Source organism: Telopea speciosissima, chromosome 10, assembly GCF_018873765.1.
Source record: "Telopea speciosissima isolate NSW1024214 ecotype Mountain lineage chromosome 10, Tspe_v1, whole genome shotgun sequence".
Lineage (NCBI taxonomy): Eukaryota > Viridiplantae > Streptophyta > Magnoliopsida > Proteales > Proteaceae > Telopea > Telopea speciosissima.
Window position 1 is genome coordinate 2252986 of NC_057925.1, and position 16188 is coordinate 2269173.

The window sequence follows — 16188 nt, forward strand, 5'->3', positions numbered from 1 at the left end:
ATCGAACCCAGAAATTGTCAACAAATGCATACTCCACGCCATTTACTCAAACCAGACTGGTATCAACACTCCATTGATGTTCACTAAGAAAGTCATTTCCATCCAATTCCTTGACCCCAAACCAGATAACCTCTTCAATTTTCACTGAAAATCACCCCACCCATTTGACTTTTAAAAAAACAAAAAAAAAAAACAGTCGATTCCCAGCGAAAACGCCCACCACCCCTTTTTTTCCTCTGATACTTCGATTAACCCCTTCTAGGGTTCGCCCCAGTGAAAAGAAACAAAAAAAAGGAGAAAGAGCAAAGAGAAGAGAGCGAGAGACAGAACCAAGAGAGAGATACGGAAGAAGAAGAACAATCGGACATACCTAATTGGTCCAAACTCCAAACTCGCCTTGCAGTTTTCCTCGTCAGCCTTCTCCTCCAAAGTCCAAACGAGAACGATAGATGAGGCTAATCCAGACATCGCAAGGGAAAGAGATGGGGGTGAGTGAAATGGGAATCACTTTTAGCCTTTTAGGGTTTCGAGTGTTTTTTCTATTATTTTTCATTTTTATTTTTTTTTTTTGGATGAAAAAAACCAAAACATATTAGTTAGGATAAAGAAGAATTGTAATATAAATATCTATTTAAGTACATAATTAATGTATATATAATTATATAATTATATATATATATGCTTATAAACAATACAGGGTCGGGCCGGGCTCAACCCGAGGCCTAAACTTGATCCCGACCCGACCCTGCCAGGGTCAAGCTATTTCTAAACCCTAACCCGCCCTTCAGACTGAAAAATCAGGGTCGATTCAGGGCGGGTTTGGGTCGAGCGGGTTTTTTTGACACCCCTAAAGGTAAATGAGTCATGTAGTAGGAATCGTTATCCCCTCCAATTCGCTACCCTCTCCAATTCCTCCAATTCCTCACATGGGGGGTGGAAATGATCACCCTACCCGCTACCCGAAAACACTGCCTAAGGTGAGGTCCACTCCCCCCCTATTAGAGGAATTGGAGATGCCCGCCACTTGGAGGTGATAATTATTTCATGTGGTAGAGTCTTTGCATGCCAAAATGCGAAGCACAAGTATCGACATAAAGAATGTATTATTTTTGTAGCTTTTCCTCATTTTGAATGTGCAACACCATTACATGCATGAGAATGTTAATGATGGAAGTGAAGTTTACATTTTAAATTGAGATGTAAATAGATAGTTGATGTATCTACTTTGATACTAGTATTACACGCATTAATCCGACAAACAATATATTGAGCACTGGATTAAATGATTGCATTGCTTTATCTTTAGTTTTCCAAATGAATGCATTGATTTAAGAATAGCTCAAACTCTAATTTCATTTGATGCAACTTCAATGTATTTTCGTTTGTTTGATGCAAGACATAATCTTTAGATCCTTTTTTTTTGTTTTTGGTAGGAAATCCTTAGATCCTTGACTTAAAGATAAACACCACATCCGGAGGAGTCAAGGGATTAGCTAGCTTCTACACATTAGTGGAGATTCGCATATTAACTTCAAAGCTTGAACTCCACCCCCCCCCCCCCCCCCAACACCCAAATCATATTTTTCGATGGATCGAGTTTTCCTTCACCTAGAGTCAATGGAGAATCCCTTGATCAATGGGTTTGGATGGTGTTCATAGGGTACAAAGGAATAATGGGGGGTTATTATTGACCATTCATAAATAGGGGATTGATAATTATGGCCATTTATTTGGGCTTAGACTAAGGCCTAAATCCATTCTAGATTTGGCACCAACTTTGAGCCTGAAAGTATCAACCCTAGCTTGACATGTAGGTAGCAAAACCCTAGACGAAGGAAAACGATAAATGAAATTGAGAAGAGGATTGGATGATTAAGCATTAGCATGTTGGATGATCAAGCATTAGCATGTTATATCTAGAAAATTATCTGCTCCATTTCCCTAAGTCCCTCTAATAGGGGGTGGACCCCACTTTGGCAGTGTGTTCAGGCAGAGGATAGTATGGTCATTTCTGCCGCCCCCCCTCCCCCCACTATTACAGGGACTTTGGGAAATAGAGCATATAATGATCCGTTATATATGGGCTTATACTAAAGCTTAATCTGATGCCACGTCTAGCACAACCTTGGGCCTGAAAATATCAACCCTACTTGGCATGCTGGTTGAAAAGCGTGGGTCGACATGCAAGTTGAAAACCCTAGCTTGGCCTAGATTTTTTTTTTCTAGGCAAGTTTCAAACTGAGTTAGGCTTCAAGGGCCAAATCTACACATTTTTATTGAGCTTTTTAAAAAAAAAAAAAATTCCTTTTTGATAATTTTAGGGAAGCAGTTTTTTGTACAGGAGTGTGGCCTACGCTAGCACTCCCATGAGTCTATCTCTCTCCTCCTTAAAACAAGGTGGTAGAGGTGTCTTTTCACATGGGGAAGAAAGAGATAGACTCATGGGAGTGCTGGCGTAGGCCACACTCCTAGACAGAGATCTTTTTCCCGTAATTTTATTAGGAAAGTTTTTGTTGCGCCATCTTGGGCTACACTAGCAGGTCTTCTCTCTCCCATCTCCTCATTGCCCTATCGATGAGACGTGGAAACACCCCTGGTTGGTGTGCTCCCTATGCCGGTAGTTCAAAGAATCTTCTCCCATAATATTATTACAAAGGGAAAATGTTCTCTGCATTGGGGCCGAAGGATGGCCCACCTAAATGATCGAATTGATATGCTCGTCCCGTCCCATGTGTCTGGGTAGCTTGCGCCCCTACGCTCCGGGTTAGAGGACGTCGCCCCTATTACAAAATAGAAACTAGTTGCTTAATCATAAAATATCAAAAGATTTAAAAAAAAAATTGACTATGTTTTGCAAATTTTCTCACCTTTTTTTGGGTATTAATTGTGAAACCAAATGGATGCAATATTTGTATAGGGGTTCAAGTTACTATTTAGGCCAAGCCAACCATGGGCTTCGATACTTGTGTCAGTCAATTGGATTTACTAAAATAGGACCGTGGGTTTCTGGGCCCATGTCGACCCATTTAAAACCTGCCCTTTATGGCCATTAGAAATTTAATATATAGCAAAGAAAGAAAGAAATTACATATTTCCTAGTTTTCCTTCAGTCCCTTGGAGAGACAAAATTCTCTTAATCTACAGGATAAATTTTTACCAAAATAATAATAATAATAATAAAATCTATAGAATCAATAGTAAATTAAAAAGGAAATTACATATTTCCTAGTTTTCCTTCACTTTTTTTTTTTGGTAATAAGTTTTCCTTCACTTACGTCCCCCTTTGAGAGAATTCTCCTTTTTTTGGTAAAACTTGACAGAATTCTCTTAATCCAGCCCTCTTATTTACCAAAAAAAAAAATAAAAAAATCCATGGGCTATGATTGTTGGATGAAACTCGTGAAATAGTAATTTCCTAGTTTTCCTTCACTTGAAGAGAATCTCTTAATCCATGGATTATGGTGGTTGGATGAAACTTGTAAAATGGTATCACGGGGTATATCCAACTTTGTGCAACACGATAGATATTCAATGATTAGATTTTCTTCATCATTTTTTTCTCATGATGCTGATGCCCATGTTCACAATCATTTTTTTTCTTCACTAGTGACAACTCCCTTGACCGTTACCCGTCTTTCAGTTAATCAAGTCTCATATGCCAAACATGTATATGTTTATATCAGTTGATCGGTTATCGGTCTATACTCAGGCGACAATCAAACTATAAACGGGATATAAACATGTTGAACAAGTAATAAATGTGCTATTTAGGTTATAATCGAGTTTTAAGTAGTCGCTTAATGGAATTGTTGGTCCCAATTGGATGCTTATTTAGGCTACAATCAAACACCGACCACGATCGAATATTAATCAATATAAGTCTGACATCAGACCGTTTACTAATCGATCGATCCAATTTTAAGGTTTAACAGGTCAATTCCAATCAGACCTACTGATGCGGATCGAAAGCACCCTGAGTTACTCCAACCGTTGGATACGCATCGGAGGGGCTGGCGCGCTTGAGAGGATTTCTTTCCTACTAACGCGAGCCAGCTTTTGACACCCCTACCTTATCCTATTACGGAAATGGATCGACCCTCCAACTACAAATCTCACGTTTTCCGAAGTTTAGCCAATCACCAGCTCATCTCAATGAGTGCTCAATGGGGTCACCGATTCAGTGGGGTCACCTTCACTAACAGTACGAGTTCCAGGACTTGAAGATTCTGATCTAACGGTTTTGAGTTACATTTTGCGAAGGTTGACCACTAAATCGTACCACTGCGAATCAGCTAAGCCTTTTAAAGTGGCTACTCCGTCTTAGCTGAAGTCATGTACGGACCGGACTTCAGCGCGGAATCCAATCCGGTTCATAAATCCCTAAAATTTCGGTTCCCGCTCAGTACTCACCCTTTCAATACTTCGAAAGTTTTAAATCCGTTACTATATTTATAGAGCTCACTCTGATAAAACGTGTTTCCCCCACTCGCTTTACTCACTATCTCACGACACTTTGCTTCGCCTGCTAGCTTCTCTCTTTTGCAATTTCCCTAATCGTAGTCGCAGGGAAAAATGCCGTCAAAAGGAAAGAAACGGGCTAGGTCGAAGGGTAAAACAGCTCCGGTGCCGCCCACTGTTGATGAAACTAACGAAGGTTCATTGAATAGTCCAATCGATTTGGAGCTGTCAGAAGACGAGAAGTCTGTAGAGAATCAAATGGCGGAGGAAGAATCGAGCTCTCCGGTGGCTGCTCGCTCTGCAAAGAAAGCAAAGAAAGCAAAGAAAGCTCCTTCAAATGTTGAGAGCCGCTTATACGGAAAACCAGTTCCAGAGGCGGAAGCTCGGGAACGTTGGTCTCACAGATACAAAGACGTAAAAAAATAAATCTCAGTTTCTACTTATTCTGGCTTTTTCTTTAGTGGTCATGGCTCAAGCTGATTTAAAAAAAAAAATTAAAAAGTTTCACAACCTCTTATGCTTGTTGAACGCTTGTGAGTTCTCTTTCTTCTTATCTTTTTTTTGCTTCCCCCCTTCTGATCTTTGCTTTACCTCAGAAGAACGGGAATCGGAAGAAAACCGGTGGATTGGGAGGTTCTAAACGGTAAACTTATGTTTAATGTTGATTCAAGCGCTATTGTTTTCTTTTCTTTCTAACCGTTTGGTCTCTGCTGCTACCTTAGATCTATCTCTGTTTAAATGTTTACAAACGGGTACTAGTTCTTTCTTTGCTTATTTTGTTGCATTATTTCTTTGTTGCAGTGACGACAATATAGAGGAGGTTTTGCATGTTCGGTGTCATTACAAGCAAGCAGAAGTAGATGGATGCATCTACAATCTTAACGATGATGCCTATGTGAAAGTGAGTCTCCACCCTATTCTACTTTAAAATTTAACTTGTCTGAAAAAGTCTAATGTTTCAGCCCTCTTGTAAAACTGATAATCCTAAGAGCACTGTTGTTAAATCCCACAGAAATTATACGATTCAAAGTTTTGAACCAGTGTCCATATGATTCACAGAGACCACTGTTGAATTTTTTCCCCTAGGAAGGATCATTTGAATCTGTATTGATTCTGTGTCTCATAGACTTAATCGGTCCCATTCCAGCTCTTCTGATTCATATAATCTAACCGAGTCGTTAATGGTTTTATTCAGTTGCAAATTGTCATGTTTTTTTTGGGGTCCCCTTTCTTTCACTCTTCTGGCATGTTATTAGAAACCCTTTTTATTTCTTTGACTTCCTGCATGCATGAATTATGAATTTTGGGGGTTATTTTCTTCACAACCCAATGGTAACATTGCAATATATGTACAAGCTTTTAGATCCTCATTACATGGGTTTTAGTTGATTGTGATTACTTTAAATTAGATGGATAATTAGTTCTTAAATTAGATGGATAATTAGTTCTTTTTTATTTCTTAGTTTTCCATACACTCTTCTAAAAAAAGTTTCCTATTGTTTTGGGTAAAATTGTTATGAATCCCATGCTTTCATGATTCAAATCCTGATTACTTTAACTATGCCTAGGGGAGCCCAAAACTATGTGAACCCATGTATGTATTGTTATAAGTGGAACTTCTAATCTTACACTCATTGAAGTTAGTTCTCATTAGTCTTTACCGTTATTAGTTCTTAAATTTGCATTAACTAATAGCATTTGTTTGTTTCCGTAGTAGCATGTTTTCTTGTTTTAGCATTTGTTATGGATCCCATACTTCATGATTCAAATCCCTATAACTTAAACTATGCCTAGGAGAGCCTAGAAATACGTGAACCCTAGTGTTTGTATTGTTATAAATAGAACTCTAATCTGACATTCATTGTCAATTTATTTCCGTTGTTTCTTTATCGTTATTAGTTATTGAACTCGCATTAATGAATAACATTTGTTTGTTTCCTTGGTGGCATGTTTTCCTGTTTTAGCACTTGTTATGGATCCCAAGGCTTTATGATTCAAATCCTGATAATTTTAACTATGTCTAGGAGAGCCCAAAAATACATGAAGCCTTGTTTGTGTTGTTATAAATGTAACTTCTAATCTGACATTCACTGTCAAGTTAATTCCCTTATGTCTTTATCGTTAGTAGTTATTAAACTCGCATTAACAACTGGCATTTGTTTGTTTCCTTAGTAGCAAGTTTTCCTGTTTTAGCATTTGTTATGGATCCCATGGCGTCATGATTCAGATCCCGATAATTTTAACTATCCCTAGGAGAGCCCAAAAATACATGAACCCTTGTTTGTGTTGTTATTAATAGAACTTCTAATCTGACATTCATTGTCAAGTTATTTCCCTCATTTCTTTATCATTATTAGTTATTAAACTCGCATTAACGAATATCATTTGTTTGTTTCCTTGATAGCATGTTTTCATTTACCATCTAGTTATCCTATGTGTCTTTCTATTTTTATTTTTCATCACCGTTTCTTTGGTATCTTGAACTTAGGGCGAAGAAGGAGGCTCGGATTTCATTGGTAGAATTATTGAATTGTTTGAAACTGAAGATAGAAAGCCATATTTTACTGCACAATGGTTTTTCAAAGCTGAAGACACTGTAAGATAAATTTTAATTTGCCAGCTTTGTCTTCTCCACATGAATTTTTAGCTTAACAAATTTGAGACGTTCTGGATGGTTTTAGGTCATCAATGATCATGCTGGTCTAATTGACGAGAAGCGGGTATTCTACTCTGAAATGAGGGATGACAACCCGCTGGACTGTATTGTTTCTAAACTAAAAATTGTACAAGTTGCACCAGATGTATGGCCTCCTTCTATTCTGATTATTTACTCTAATTTTTTCAATTATTCAGTGCTAATTTAATTGTGTAATCATTTTAATTTTACTTCGGTGAACAGAAATCTTTTGGAGAAATGGAGAGAACTATTCCACCCTGTGACTTTTACTATGATACGTCATACTCCTTGCCTTACTCAACAATTGCGAATCTATCCACAGGTACTCTGCGTTCCTAGTAACCTTGTAGATTTATTAAATTCTATGTTTTAATTTTCTGTTTATTCCACTCATGAGTGGTACACATGAGGTGCTTTGGTTCTTATTAGTGACATATTTGACATCTTTCAGAAAATTCAAGAGATAGTACTGAATCAACAATTTCTAGTGAGACCAGTTTGGATGGTACAGCAGGTGAAAGCAAGTCTGATGCTGATTGCACTTTACTAGATTTATATTCTGGTTGTGGTGCTATGTCGACTGGTTTATGCCTTGGTGCTAACTTGGCAGGCATAAACCTTGTTACTGTAAGTTACTTGCATTTATTTCATGCGAGTTACATTATATATTTGTATGTCTTTATCTTTTTGTATGCTTTTACTTTATCACCTGGGCTTGACATATTTATATGCTTTTTTTTATAAAAAATTTCCATATGTTTTTATTCTGTCCCCTGGAATTAACAAAACTGAAATCTTACTTTTGTCTGGAACATCACTTTTCTTGGTTTGCATTGAAAAATGCATTTGATTTTCAATGAACAGAAATGGGCTGTTGATCTTAATAAATTTGCTTGTGAAAGCCTGAAGTTGAACCACCCAGAAACTGAGGTATCACTTTTGGTTCCATCCTGTCCATTTCTTCTGCTTTTGTGTCACTGATCATACAGATGATGCAGACAGTATATCTAAACTGTTTATTTTTTCAGGTGAGGAATGAATCAGCCGAAGACTTTCTACAATTGCTCAAGGAATGGGAAAAGCTATGCAAGAAATTCTCTTTGTGTGGAAAAGAAAAAATGCTAATCATTGATGAAGCAGATGATGAAGACGAAGATGGATCTATGGTTCCCAAAGGAGAATTTGAAGTGGGAAAGTTGCTAGCCATTTGCTTTGGTGACCCAAATGAGTGCAAGCAAAAAGGACTTTATTTCAAGGTATCTTCATTGTGTGAATAAGTTTGATTTTGCATGATATTTGAGTTTAATTAGTTCTGGTGCATTGGTTTACTTGTTTTTGGTTATACTTGGAACTCTTGCGTTTCCTTTTTTTCCCTCCCTATATGGGAAAATTTGGACCTTAATCTTTGCAGTTAAATTAATCATTGCATTTATGTTAGTCATATACATGACATCATGAAGAGGATTAAAATTCTGGATCCCACCAAGTGATGTTATTTTATGGTTATAAACAATGGATTTGTGGGATTTGTATGTTGTAGACTGGGTATAGAGCCTGATATTGAAGTAGATTAGTAGATGGAACTAATGGAAATATAGTTCTTCAGAATCTTGAGAGGTTTTAAAGAATGTAATGTTAAAAGTAGCGAGTATGGAAAAACAACAGCGGGATACTAACACACTAGAGTAAAGGTTGACCCCATGATTCTGATTGTTGGTTAATCCATAGTATTGTTGATGGAGTGTTGCGAATTATAAATATTGGGACTGGACCACCAGATTACGATATATAGTTGCTAATGGATATACTATTCTATTTTTATGTACATGTGCAAATATGTTGATGTAGTTCAAAAACAAAAAGGCCAACTCCAAACCAAGACATCAAACTGAACCAAGAATAGATTTATAGACTTAATTTGAGCGTCCAATCGGTTGTATGGTCCATGGGCTTTATAAGTTTGGCCAATTCTATGAGCCAAAATATTAAGGATTTAAGTCCTACACGGGATTAAGTAATTAGTTTCTATTTTGCAATGTTCTAGAGCAGCTTTTATTTTGAAGAGAGACTTAAGTTGTAAGGGATTCTCCTTACCATACATAGTGGTTTCCTATTTTGGTTGATTCCATAAGATTGTAATGAAGTGTAGTGGATCATATTATTGATACAAGAAATAATTAGGCCTTGAGCTTGTGAGTTTTGAGTGATGGAGCATGGTTTTATGGGATTCAAAACTGCTCTACTGGGGATATAGAAGGAAAACGTTGGTGGGATGTCTTCTCTACAATAAGTGAGATACCTACTTATCTTTCTTCCTTCTTTAAGATCTGTTCTTCGTTGTTACTCTTGTCTTTTAGTTTCATCTTTACTATTCTGTTGTTTTGGGTTGGTCTCTCATCCTTAACTTCATTCTTTTGTCAACAAGTTCCAGATCTCATCGTATATTGCGGGACAACTTTCAAGCTTTCATCAATTCCTATCTGGAACAGAATAGTATCTTCGGATTGAATGGTTTATATGGGCTTACGATCTTGTACCATTGGCAAACTTCATGGGGTAGTGAAATTCCTAAAGAGGCCAATGGTTGTGGATATGTCCTACCATGACCATGTTAAATGGTGGCTTTGGGATGTTCTGGTAGATAGAAGGAACTAAAAGAGCCAGGGACTGTCATTTAATAACCTTAGGCTAAGTGGTGAGGAAAGACATGCATAGCTTATGCCTAATACCAAGTATGATTTTGAATAGAGCTGATTGGAGGGCATGGATCCATGTAGGCAACCCCATTTAGTTGGGATGTGTTTGTATTTTTTATTGTTGTTTGTGTATTGAGGAATTTGGCGGTGTATGTCAAAATTTGAAAATAAGACTTCAACTGATTATTGCTACCCACTAAATGTTGAAATCATTCCCAACCCTACTAGAACTAATGGAGAGAAGTAGAGGAGCAAACAAGGCTATGTGTCACCCAAAATGTTCACAGCTATGAATTACAAAAGACTCTTCAGCTATTTAGTTTAAACTCATTTCATGTTAGGGGATATCAAGCTTTATTACTCGCAAGCTTATAGAAAGATAAGCTTGTTTGGAACTTAAAAAATTTTGATGGATGGATTTTTTCTCTCTTGCTATAGGTATACAATGTTTTAGTTTGACTTTTCATTATGCCTTTTGTGTTATATTTCTGTTAACCTCTATTTGCTCAATTGTTTATTTGTCTTTGATTGAGTTTAATTTAGGTTCGTTGGAAGGGCTATGGGCCAAGTGAGGACACATGGGAGGGTATTGAAGGACTTACGTAAGTGTTTTTTTTTGGTGGGATTGATTTGCTTTTTGTTTGTTTAAATATTTTTGAATATTAATTGTTTTCTTAACTTACCTATAATGACATGCAATTGGTACAATATCTGCAGCAAATGCCAAGAAAGTATTAAAAACTTTGTGACCAAGGGTTTCAAGTCTAACATCTTGCCGCTTCCTGTAAGTTCATTTTTGCTGTTTATATTAAACGATTTTTCTTTCAGCTACTTCATTGTCTCAATGGTTGTATGGTAGCGCATGTCTTGGATTTTTTTTCTTTTCATATACTATTCTTTCCAAAAAAAAACAACAATTTATTCTTGCTTATCATTTTTATTTGTTTTACTTTTAGGGTGATGTCAATGTCATATGTGGAGGACCTCCATGCCAAGGCATTAGTGGGTTTAATCGTTTTAGAAACAAAGATGCCCCTTTAAAAGACACCAAAAACCATCAATTGGTTGTGTTCATGGACATTGTGAAATTTTTGAAGCCCAAGTTCGTTTTAATGGAAAATGTAGTTGATATTTTGAAGTTTGCTGGCGGTTTTCTTGGGAAATATGCTGTTGGCCGTCTTGTTGCAATGAATTATCAAGCAAGACTGGGAATGATGGCAGCTGGCTGTTATGGCCTTCCTCAGTTCCGCATGCGTGTATTCCTATGGGGTGCTCGTCCTACGGAGGCAAGTAATAATATAGTAGAATTAAATCATGTTATATGAGCCTTACTTCATTAATTGATTTCATTTTTGCAGAAGCTGCCTCAATATCCATTGCCAACCCATGAAGTTGTTGTTAGGGGAAATGTCCCAACCAATTTTGAGGTGCGTAGGTTTTGTATACTTAGTGCTTTATTTTTTTCATAACTGGTATTATGCTACTGAAATATTCTCCTCAATATAGCAAAATACTGTTGCATATGATGAGCAAAACCGGAGCAAACTGGAAAATGCACTGCATCTAGGGGATGCTATTTCTGACCTTCCTGCAGTGAGTTTATCACTTTTCTGATTGTGCTTGAAGTTTCAATAGATTTGTCTAGCTATATTTTGAAAGTCTTTATTGTTGATTTTTTCAGGTAACTAATGATGAAAGTCGAGATGAAATGCCATATGGGAAGGCCCCTAAAACAGATTTCCAGCGCCATATAAGATTAAGTCGAACTGGTACATCTAATTCTCTTGTGATCTAAGCGAATTTGTTATTTTTTTAACAAAATTATTGTTTTAGAGAAGTAAAATTTGAACATTAAGCTTAGTATACCTAGCCCATTTGTTTTCTCATATGTGTTGGGACACCCACACCCACCCACCTATCTGAAGAACCTATACCTTTTTTAATTTTTTTTTATCACATGCAAATTGTTATGAGTGGTTTAAGTTATTTTCTTGACTGTAGTTTTTCCTCTGACTAAAGGTTTACTTCATTAACAGAGTTGATGGGTATTTCTAGTACTGGCCAAAAGTCATCAAGCAAGTCATTGCTATTTGATCATCGCCCTTTGAAATTGAATAAGGATGACTATCAACGTGTTTGCCGTATTCCAAAGAAAAAGGTTTCTGTGGCTTCCTAGACATATATGTTCATGAAATTTTTTTTCCTATATTTTATTGCAGACTTCTGATCTACTTATTGAGGGTTACTTTCATCTGGTGATCTTAGGGTGCAAACTTCAGGGATCTTCCTGGTGTGTTGGTTCGTCCAGATAACAAAGTAGAGTGGGATACATCTGTTGAAAGGGTGTACCTACCTTCAGGGAAGCCTTTGGTAATATTTACTTTTAGTTGTACTGTCAGCTTCTCGGTACTCTCTCCTCACTTGTTGCTTTAACATAAAAATGTATTGCAGGTACCTGATTATGCAATGACTTTTGTCAGAGGCTCGTCATCTAAGTAAGTGTTTTTGGTTATCTCATTTATATTGTATTTCTCACGTTTCAAAGTTTCTTTTACCTTCTCATATTTGTTAAAATATTGAAGGCCATTTGGTCGATTGTGGTGGGATGAAATTGTGGCAACAGTTGTGACAAGGGCAGAGCCACATAATCAGGTAGTCTTCTGCATATCCTGCTTCTAATGCATCCGTTTGTCTTATTTTTCCTTCCCACGATTTGTTCATTTGTAAAAGTATTATTAGCATGCAAGTGACTTTGGGTTTGTAAACAGGTACTGTTGCACCCAGAGCAGGATAGAGTGCTATCAGTCCGTGAAAATGCACGACTGCAAGGGTTCCCAGATTTCTACAAGCTTTGTGGACCTATCAAAGAAAGGTAATAATAAGTTCACAGATTTATACGACTTACAGTTCAATTGTTCAATTCTGTCTTCCCCTAACACCACCAAGAGAAAAGAATGTCTTATTTTCTTTTGGTTATTTATTTACTCTTTAGAGTTCTAATATGTGTAGGCTATTTCTAATCATGATACCTTGATAAGAATTTGCTTTTGAGAGGTTTATATAAAGTTAGGGCAAGTGTTCTCTGTTGGAGAGTGTGGCCCCTGCTTGGGTGCAGCAGCATCAACAGGGCAGTCATTGCCCCCTTTCATGGGGGCGATCGGTTATTTTTCCCCAATATGTTTGGGTGTAGGGGGTTACACTCCCCCACAGTGAACATTTCTCTATAAAGTTATGTAGACTTGCCAGTAAGGAATGCATTTTATGACTAAAATCAAGTTCTTTTCTTCAACCTTCATAGACTTGTAACAACTTATTTAATACTTAGTTAAGTTATTTAAAAATGGTGGATTTGTTGAAGGTGCTGTTGAATGTTACTAATGTTAGGTTGGTTCCTAACCAAGGTTTGTCTTTTTCTTCCATCATCTTCATGTTCTAAGGCCTCTGACTTGTTTCTTTGCAAACTCCAAGGGATAGGGATTAGTTTGAATTATGGTTTTTAGTTTGGGTAGTACATAAGGCTGCCTCTTGTTGTGACAATAAAATGCTGCCAAGGTAGCGAGTTGGGTTTGATTGCTTTAAAATGAGATCATTTATAAGATTAGAGAGCATGAAAATAATGCTCTGTCCATTCCTTCTTGAAGCTGCATCAAAACTTGCATTTGTATTAATTCCAAGCATTCCAGTAGTAATCATTCTTTTCTAATGGGAGGGCCAGAGTGGTGTTCTATCTCAACCATCTTGAGATGTCATCTTCCATTACTGAACCCACCAAAAAATGCCATTAAGATCCCATTTATGGAAGGGTCTGGTCTGATGTTGTGGACTAAAGTTGTTTCTTACTTCTAAAATCAGATAAGCTAGAGTAATACCTACCGGAGAAGTGTTCGTGCTATGATCTTGACCCAGCCTTATCCCAATTAAATGGGGTTGGCTATGCGGAGCCTTTTTCTCCAATCAATTCTATTCAAAGCCATAAATTGTTACCAGTTTTTTTGCTATGCATGTCTTTCCTCACTTTTCTTATTCATTTTAGACTTAACACTAGCTCTTTTAACTCCTTGAATCTGAATTAATTCACTCTGTCATCTGTAGAGTAATCAAAGTCCTTTGTTGCCAAGTCCATGTCACCAAATTTTTTTCTTCAAATTATCATATATCGGAGTTACTCTTAAATTTGTTTTAATTTGTTCATTTCTTATATATATTTTTTTAGAATTACAACACATCCATCAAAACATCATAATCATTTTGAGAAATTACATTTTCCCCCTCTTTTCTGACTAGTATAATAATGCTGGTCTTGAATTGCAATTCTTACAAGTTCTTCATTCAAATTTATTTCAGATATATTCAAGTAGGGAATGCTGTTGCTGTTCCAGTCGCCAGGGCACTAGGGTATGCATTGGGTTTGGCATTACAAAGGAACACAGATGAGCAGCCCTTACTGATCCTACCTCCAAATTTTCCTAACTACATTGAACGCGTATCATCATCAATTGAAATTGAGGATGCTCATTGTTCTAGCAAGGATGAATAATTTTTAAAAAAAAATAGATTCTAATGGGCAAACTTTTTATTGCTGAACCTGTTTCTTTATCAAATGTACAATATTAGCAACATTATTAAATAGTATTTATCATTTATATGCACTTATGAAGATGCACAAAGAATACTTCAATTGCTGGTTTTGTGGTTTTCTTTTCCTTTTACTCTATCCTTGCTTTGGTTTGGATAATTTACCATCTGGGAATTGTGGAATTAAGGATTTCTTTGGTCTTGTAGAAAGTAAATTCTCCCTTTATAGATTAATTTCACAAACTCATATATATATATGGATGAAACATTACATTTATTTTCAAGAAACAAACAAGTAAACAACTAGGCATGAGAGATCTTAGAAGCCTCGAGGTCAGCAGCTTTTTTGAGAAGGTTTTGATCATCGTCTTCAATAGCCATCTGAATGGGCGAGAAACCGAGGCCATCGGCTATGGCGAGCATGATCTTCTTAATCTCCGAACGAAATTCTTCGAGATCGACGGTTCCGTTATGGTCGCAATCGAACTTGTCGAAGATGGAGTTGTAAAGCTGAGTGAGCTGCTCCGGTGGGGTGACGGTGTCTATGCCATAGTGAGTCTCTATCAGACGGAAGGATTCGCAGGCTTTGCGAAGCTCGGATCGGGAGAGGACTCCGTCTCCGTTGACGTCCAGAGCGGCGAATTGCTCGTTAACGCTCCGGTTGAAGACCGGTTCGTTGTCAACGAACGCTTGGACCGTTGATCCGTCTATTATCACTACTCCCATGGTCTTTTCTCCTATAGTCTCTGTGGCTTGGAAAAAACTTCACTGCCTAAAAGAAAGCAGAGATGTCTCTCTTATCAAGTATCGATTAGTGCTGTTGTCGCGTCTCGGTGGTGCAGATATTTATTGGAAGAGCTCTTTAGATAGTTCTTTGGAGTACGCAGAAAGCAACTACGAAGTAGGGATATTTTAGTCTTTATGGAGTGCCTTATCTCTAGGGATTTCGTTTTGGTGGTTTTGCTGGCACGTGGATTTGAGAATGAATGGATGGTGCTGAAGCTTCACAGAGCGGGATGCCCTTTTGAGCACGCAGAATGCAGAAAGCACCTGCGAAGTAGGGATATTTTAGTCTTTATGGACTGCCTTATTTCTAGGGATTTCTGTTTGGTAGTTTTGCTGGCTCGTGGATTTGAGAAAGGATGATGCTGAAGCTTCTCAAAGCGGGATCCCTTGTAGGTGATAAAAATTATCCTTTGGAGAAGTTGTGTGCTTCGTTGTACACATTGTCGCGTCACGTGTCGGTATCATAGTTTGAGGTATCGGATCGGATCGGCTGACATTGGTTGGATTGGATTGGTATCGATCAAGATAGATCTTGACATCGATTCGATCCAGCTGTACGGGTAGGGGTAAAAATGTAAAAATATTAACTTTTTTTTACAAGAAAATAGGGATAAAATGTTATATTTGCCCGAGTTTGGGTGATCCCGATTTGTATCAATTGATTCAATTCCAATCCGATCCAATCGATACCGAGATCACGAACCATGGTTGATACTCTAAAAATATCAGGACCTAATCATGGTTTCAATAATGGAAAATCGGATCGGTGAACCTCGGCTGATTTGGATTAAAATCGGCTATGATCGATGGTCGATTTATTCTAAAAACCCTTAAAATTGATGTGGTTTTTCATATCATAGGGGATCTTATGTATCATTCTGTGAGCCCACTTTCAATTCAAAAAGCCAGTCTTTGACCTAAAAAATAAAAAGTTCATTTTTTTGATTTATCCGTACTTGAGAACCCAATCGTAAAAATATCGATAGTGCATCACAC

The 16188-nt window shown here is 37.3% G+C and overlaps 2 protein-coding genes across 2 annotated transcripts; one reads left to right on the forward strand and one right to left on the reverse strand.

Moving 5' to 3' along the window:
- The first annotated feature begins 4536 nt into the window (after positions 1 to 4536).
- On the forward strand, positions 4537 to 14370 carry LOC122642230 (DNA (cytosine-5)-methyltransferase CMT3-like). Its single transcript, XM_043835663.1, has 20 exons — positions 4537 to 4880; positions 5260 to 5359; positions 6947 to 7054; positions 7140 to 7259; positions 7358 to 7457; positions 7587 to 7762; positions 8000 to 8065; positions 8164 to 8391; positions 10375 to 10433; positions 10549 to 10615; positions 10788 to 11117; positions 11190 to 11258; positions 11338 to 11424; positions 11513 to 11600; positions 11868 to 11989; positions 12097 to 12201; positions 12283 to 12326; positions 12414 to 12483; positions 12600 to 12703; positions 14176 to 14370. The coding sequence occupies exons 1-20, from the start codon at positions 4573 to 4575 to the stop codon at positions 14366 to 14368; spliced, it is 2544 nt and encodes an 847-aa protein (XP_043691598.1). The 5' UTR covers positions 4537 to 4572; the 3' UTR covers positions 14369 to 14370.
- Positions 14371 to 14678: 308 nt separating this feature from the next.
- Positions 14679 to 15154, reverse strand: LOC122642084. Its single transcript, XM_043835501.1, has one exon. It carries the CDS (start codon positions 15130 to 15132, stop codon positions 14710 to 14712), a length of 423 nt encoding a protein of 140 aa, XP_043691436.1. The 5' UTR covers positions 15133 to 15154; the 3' UTR covers positions 14679 to 14709.
- Between the last annotated feature and the right edge of the window lie 1034 nt (positions 15155 to 16188).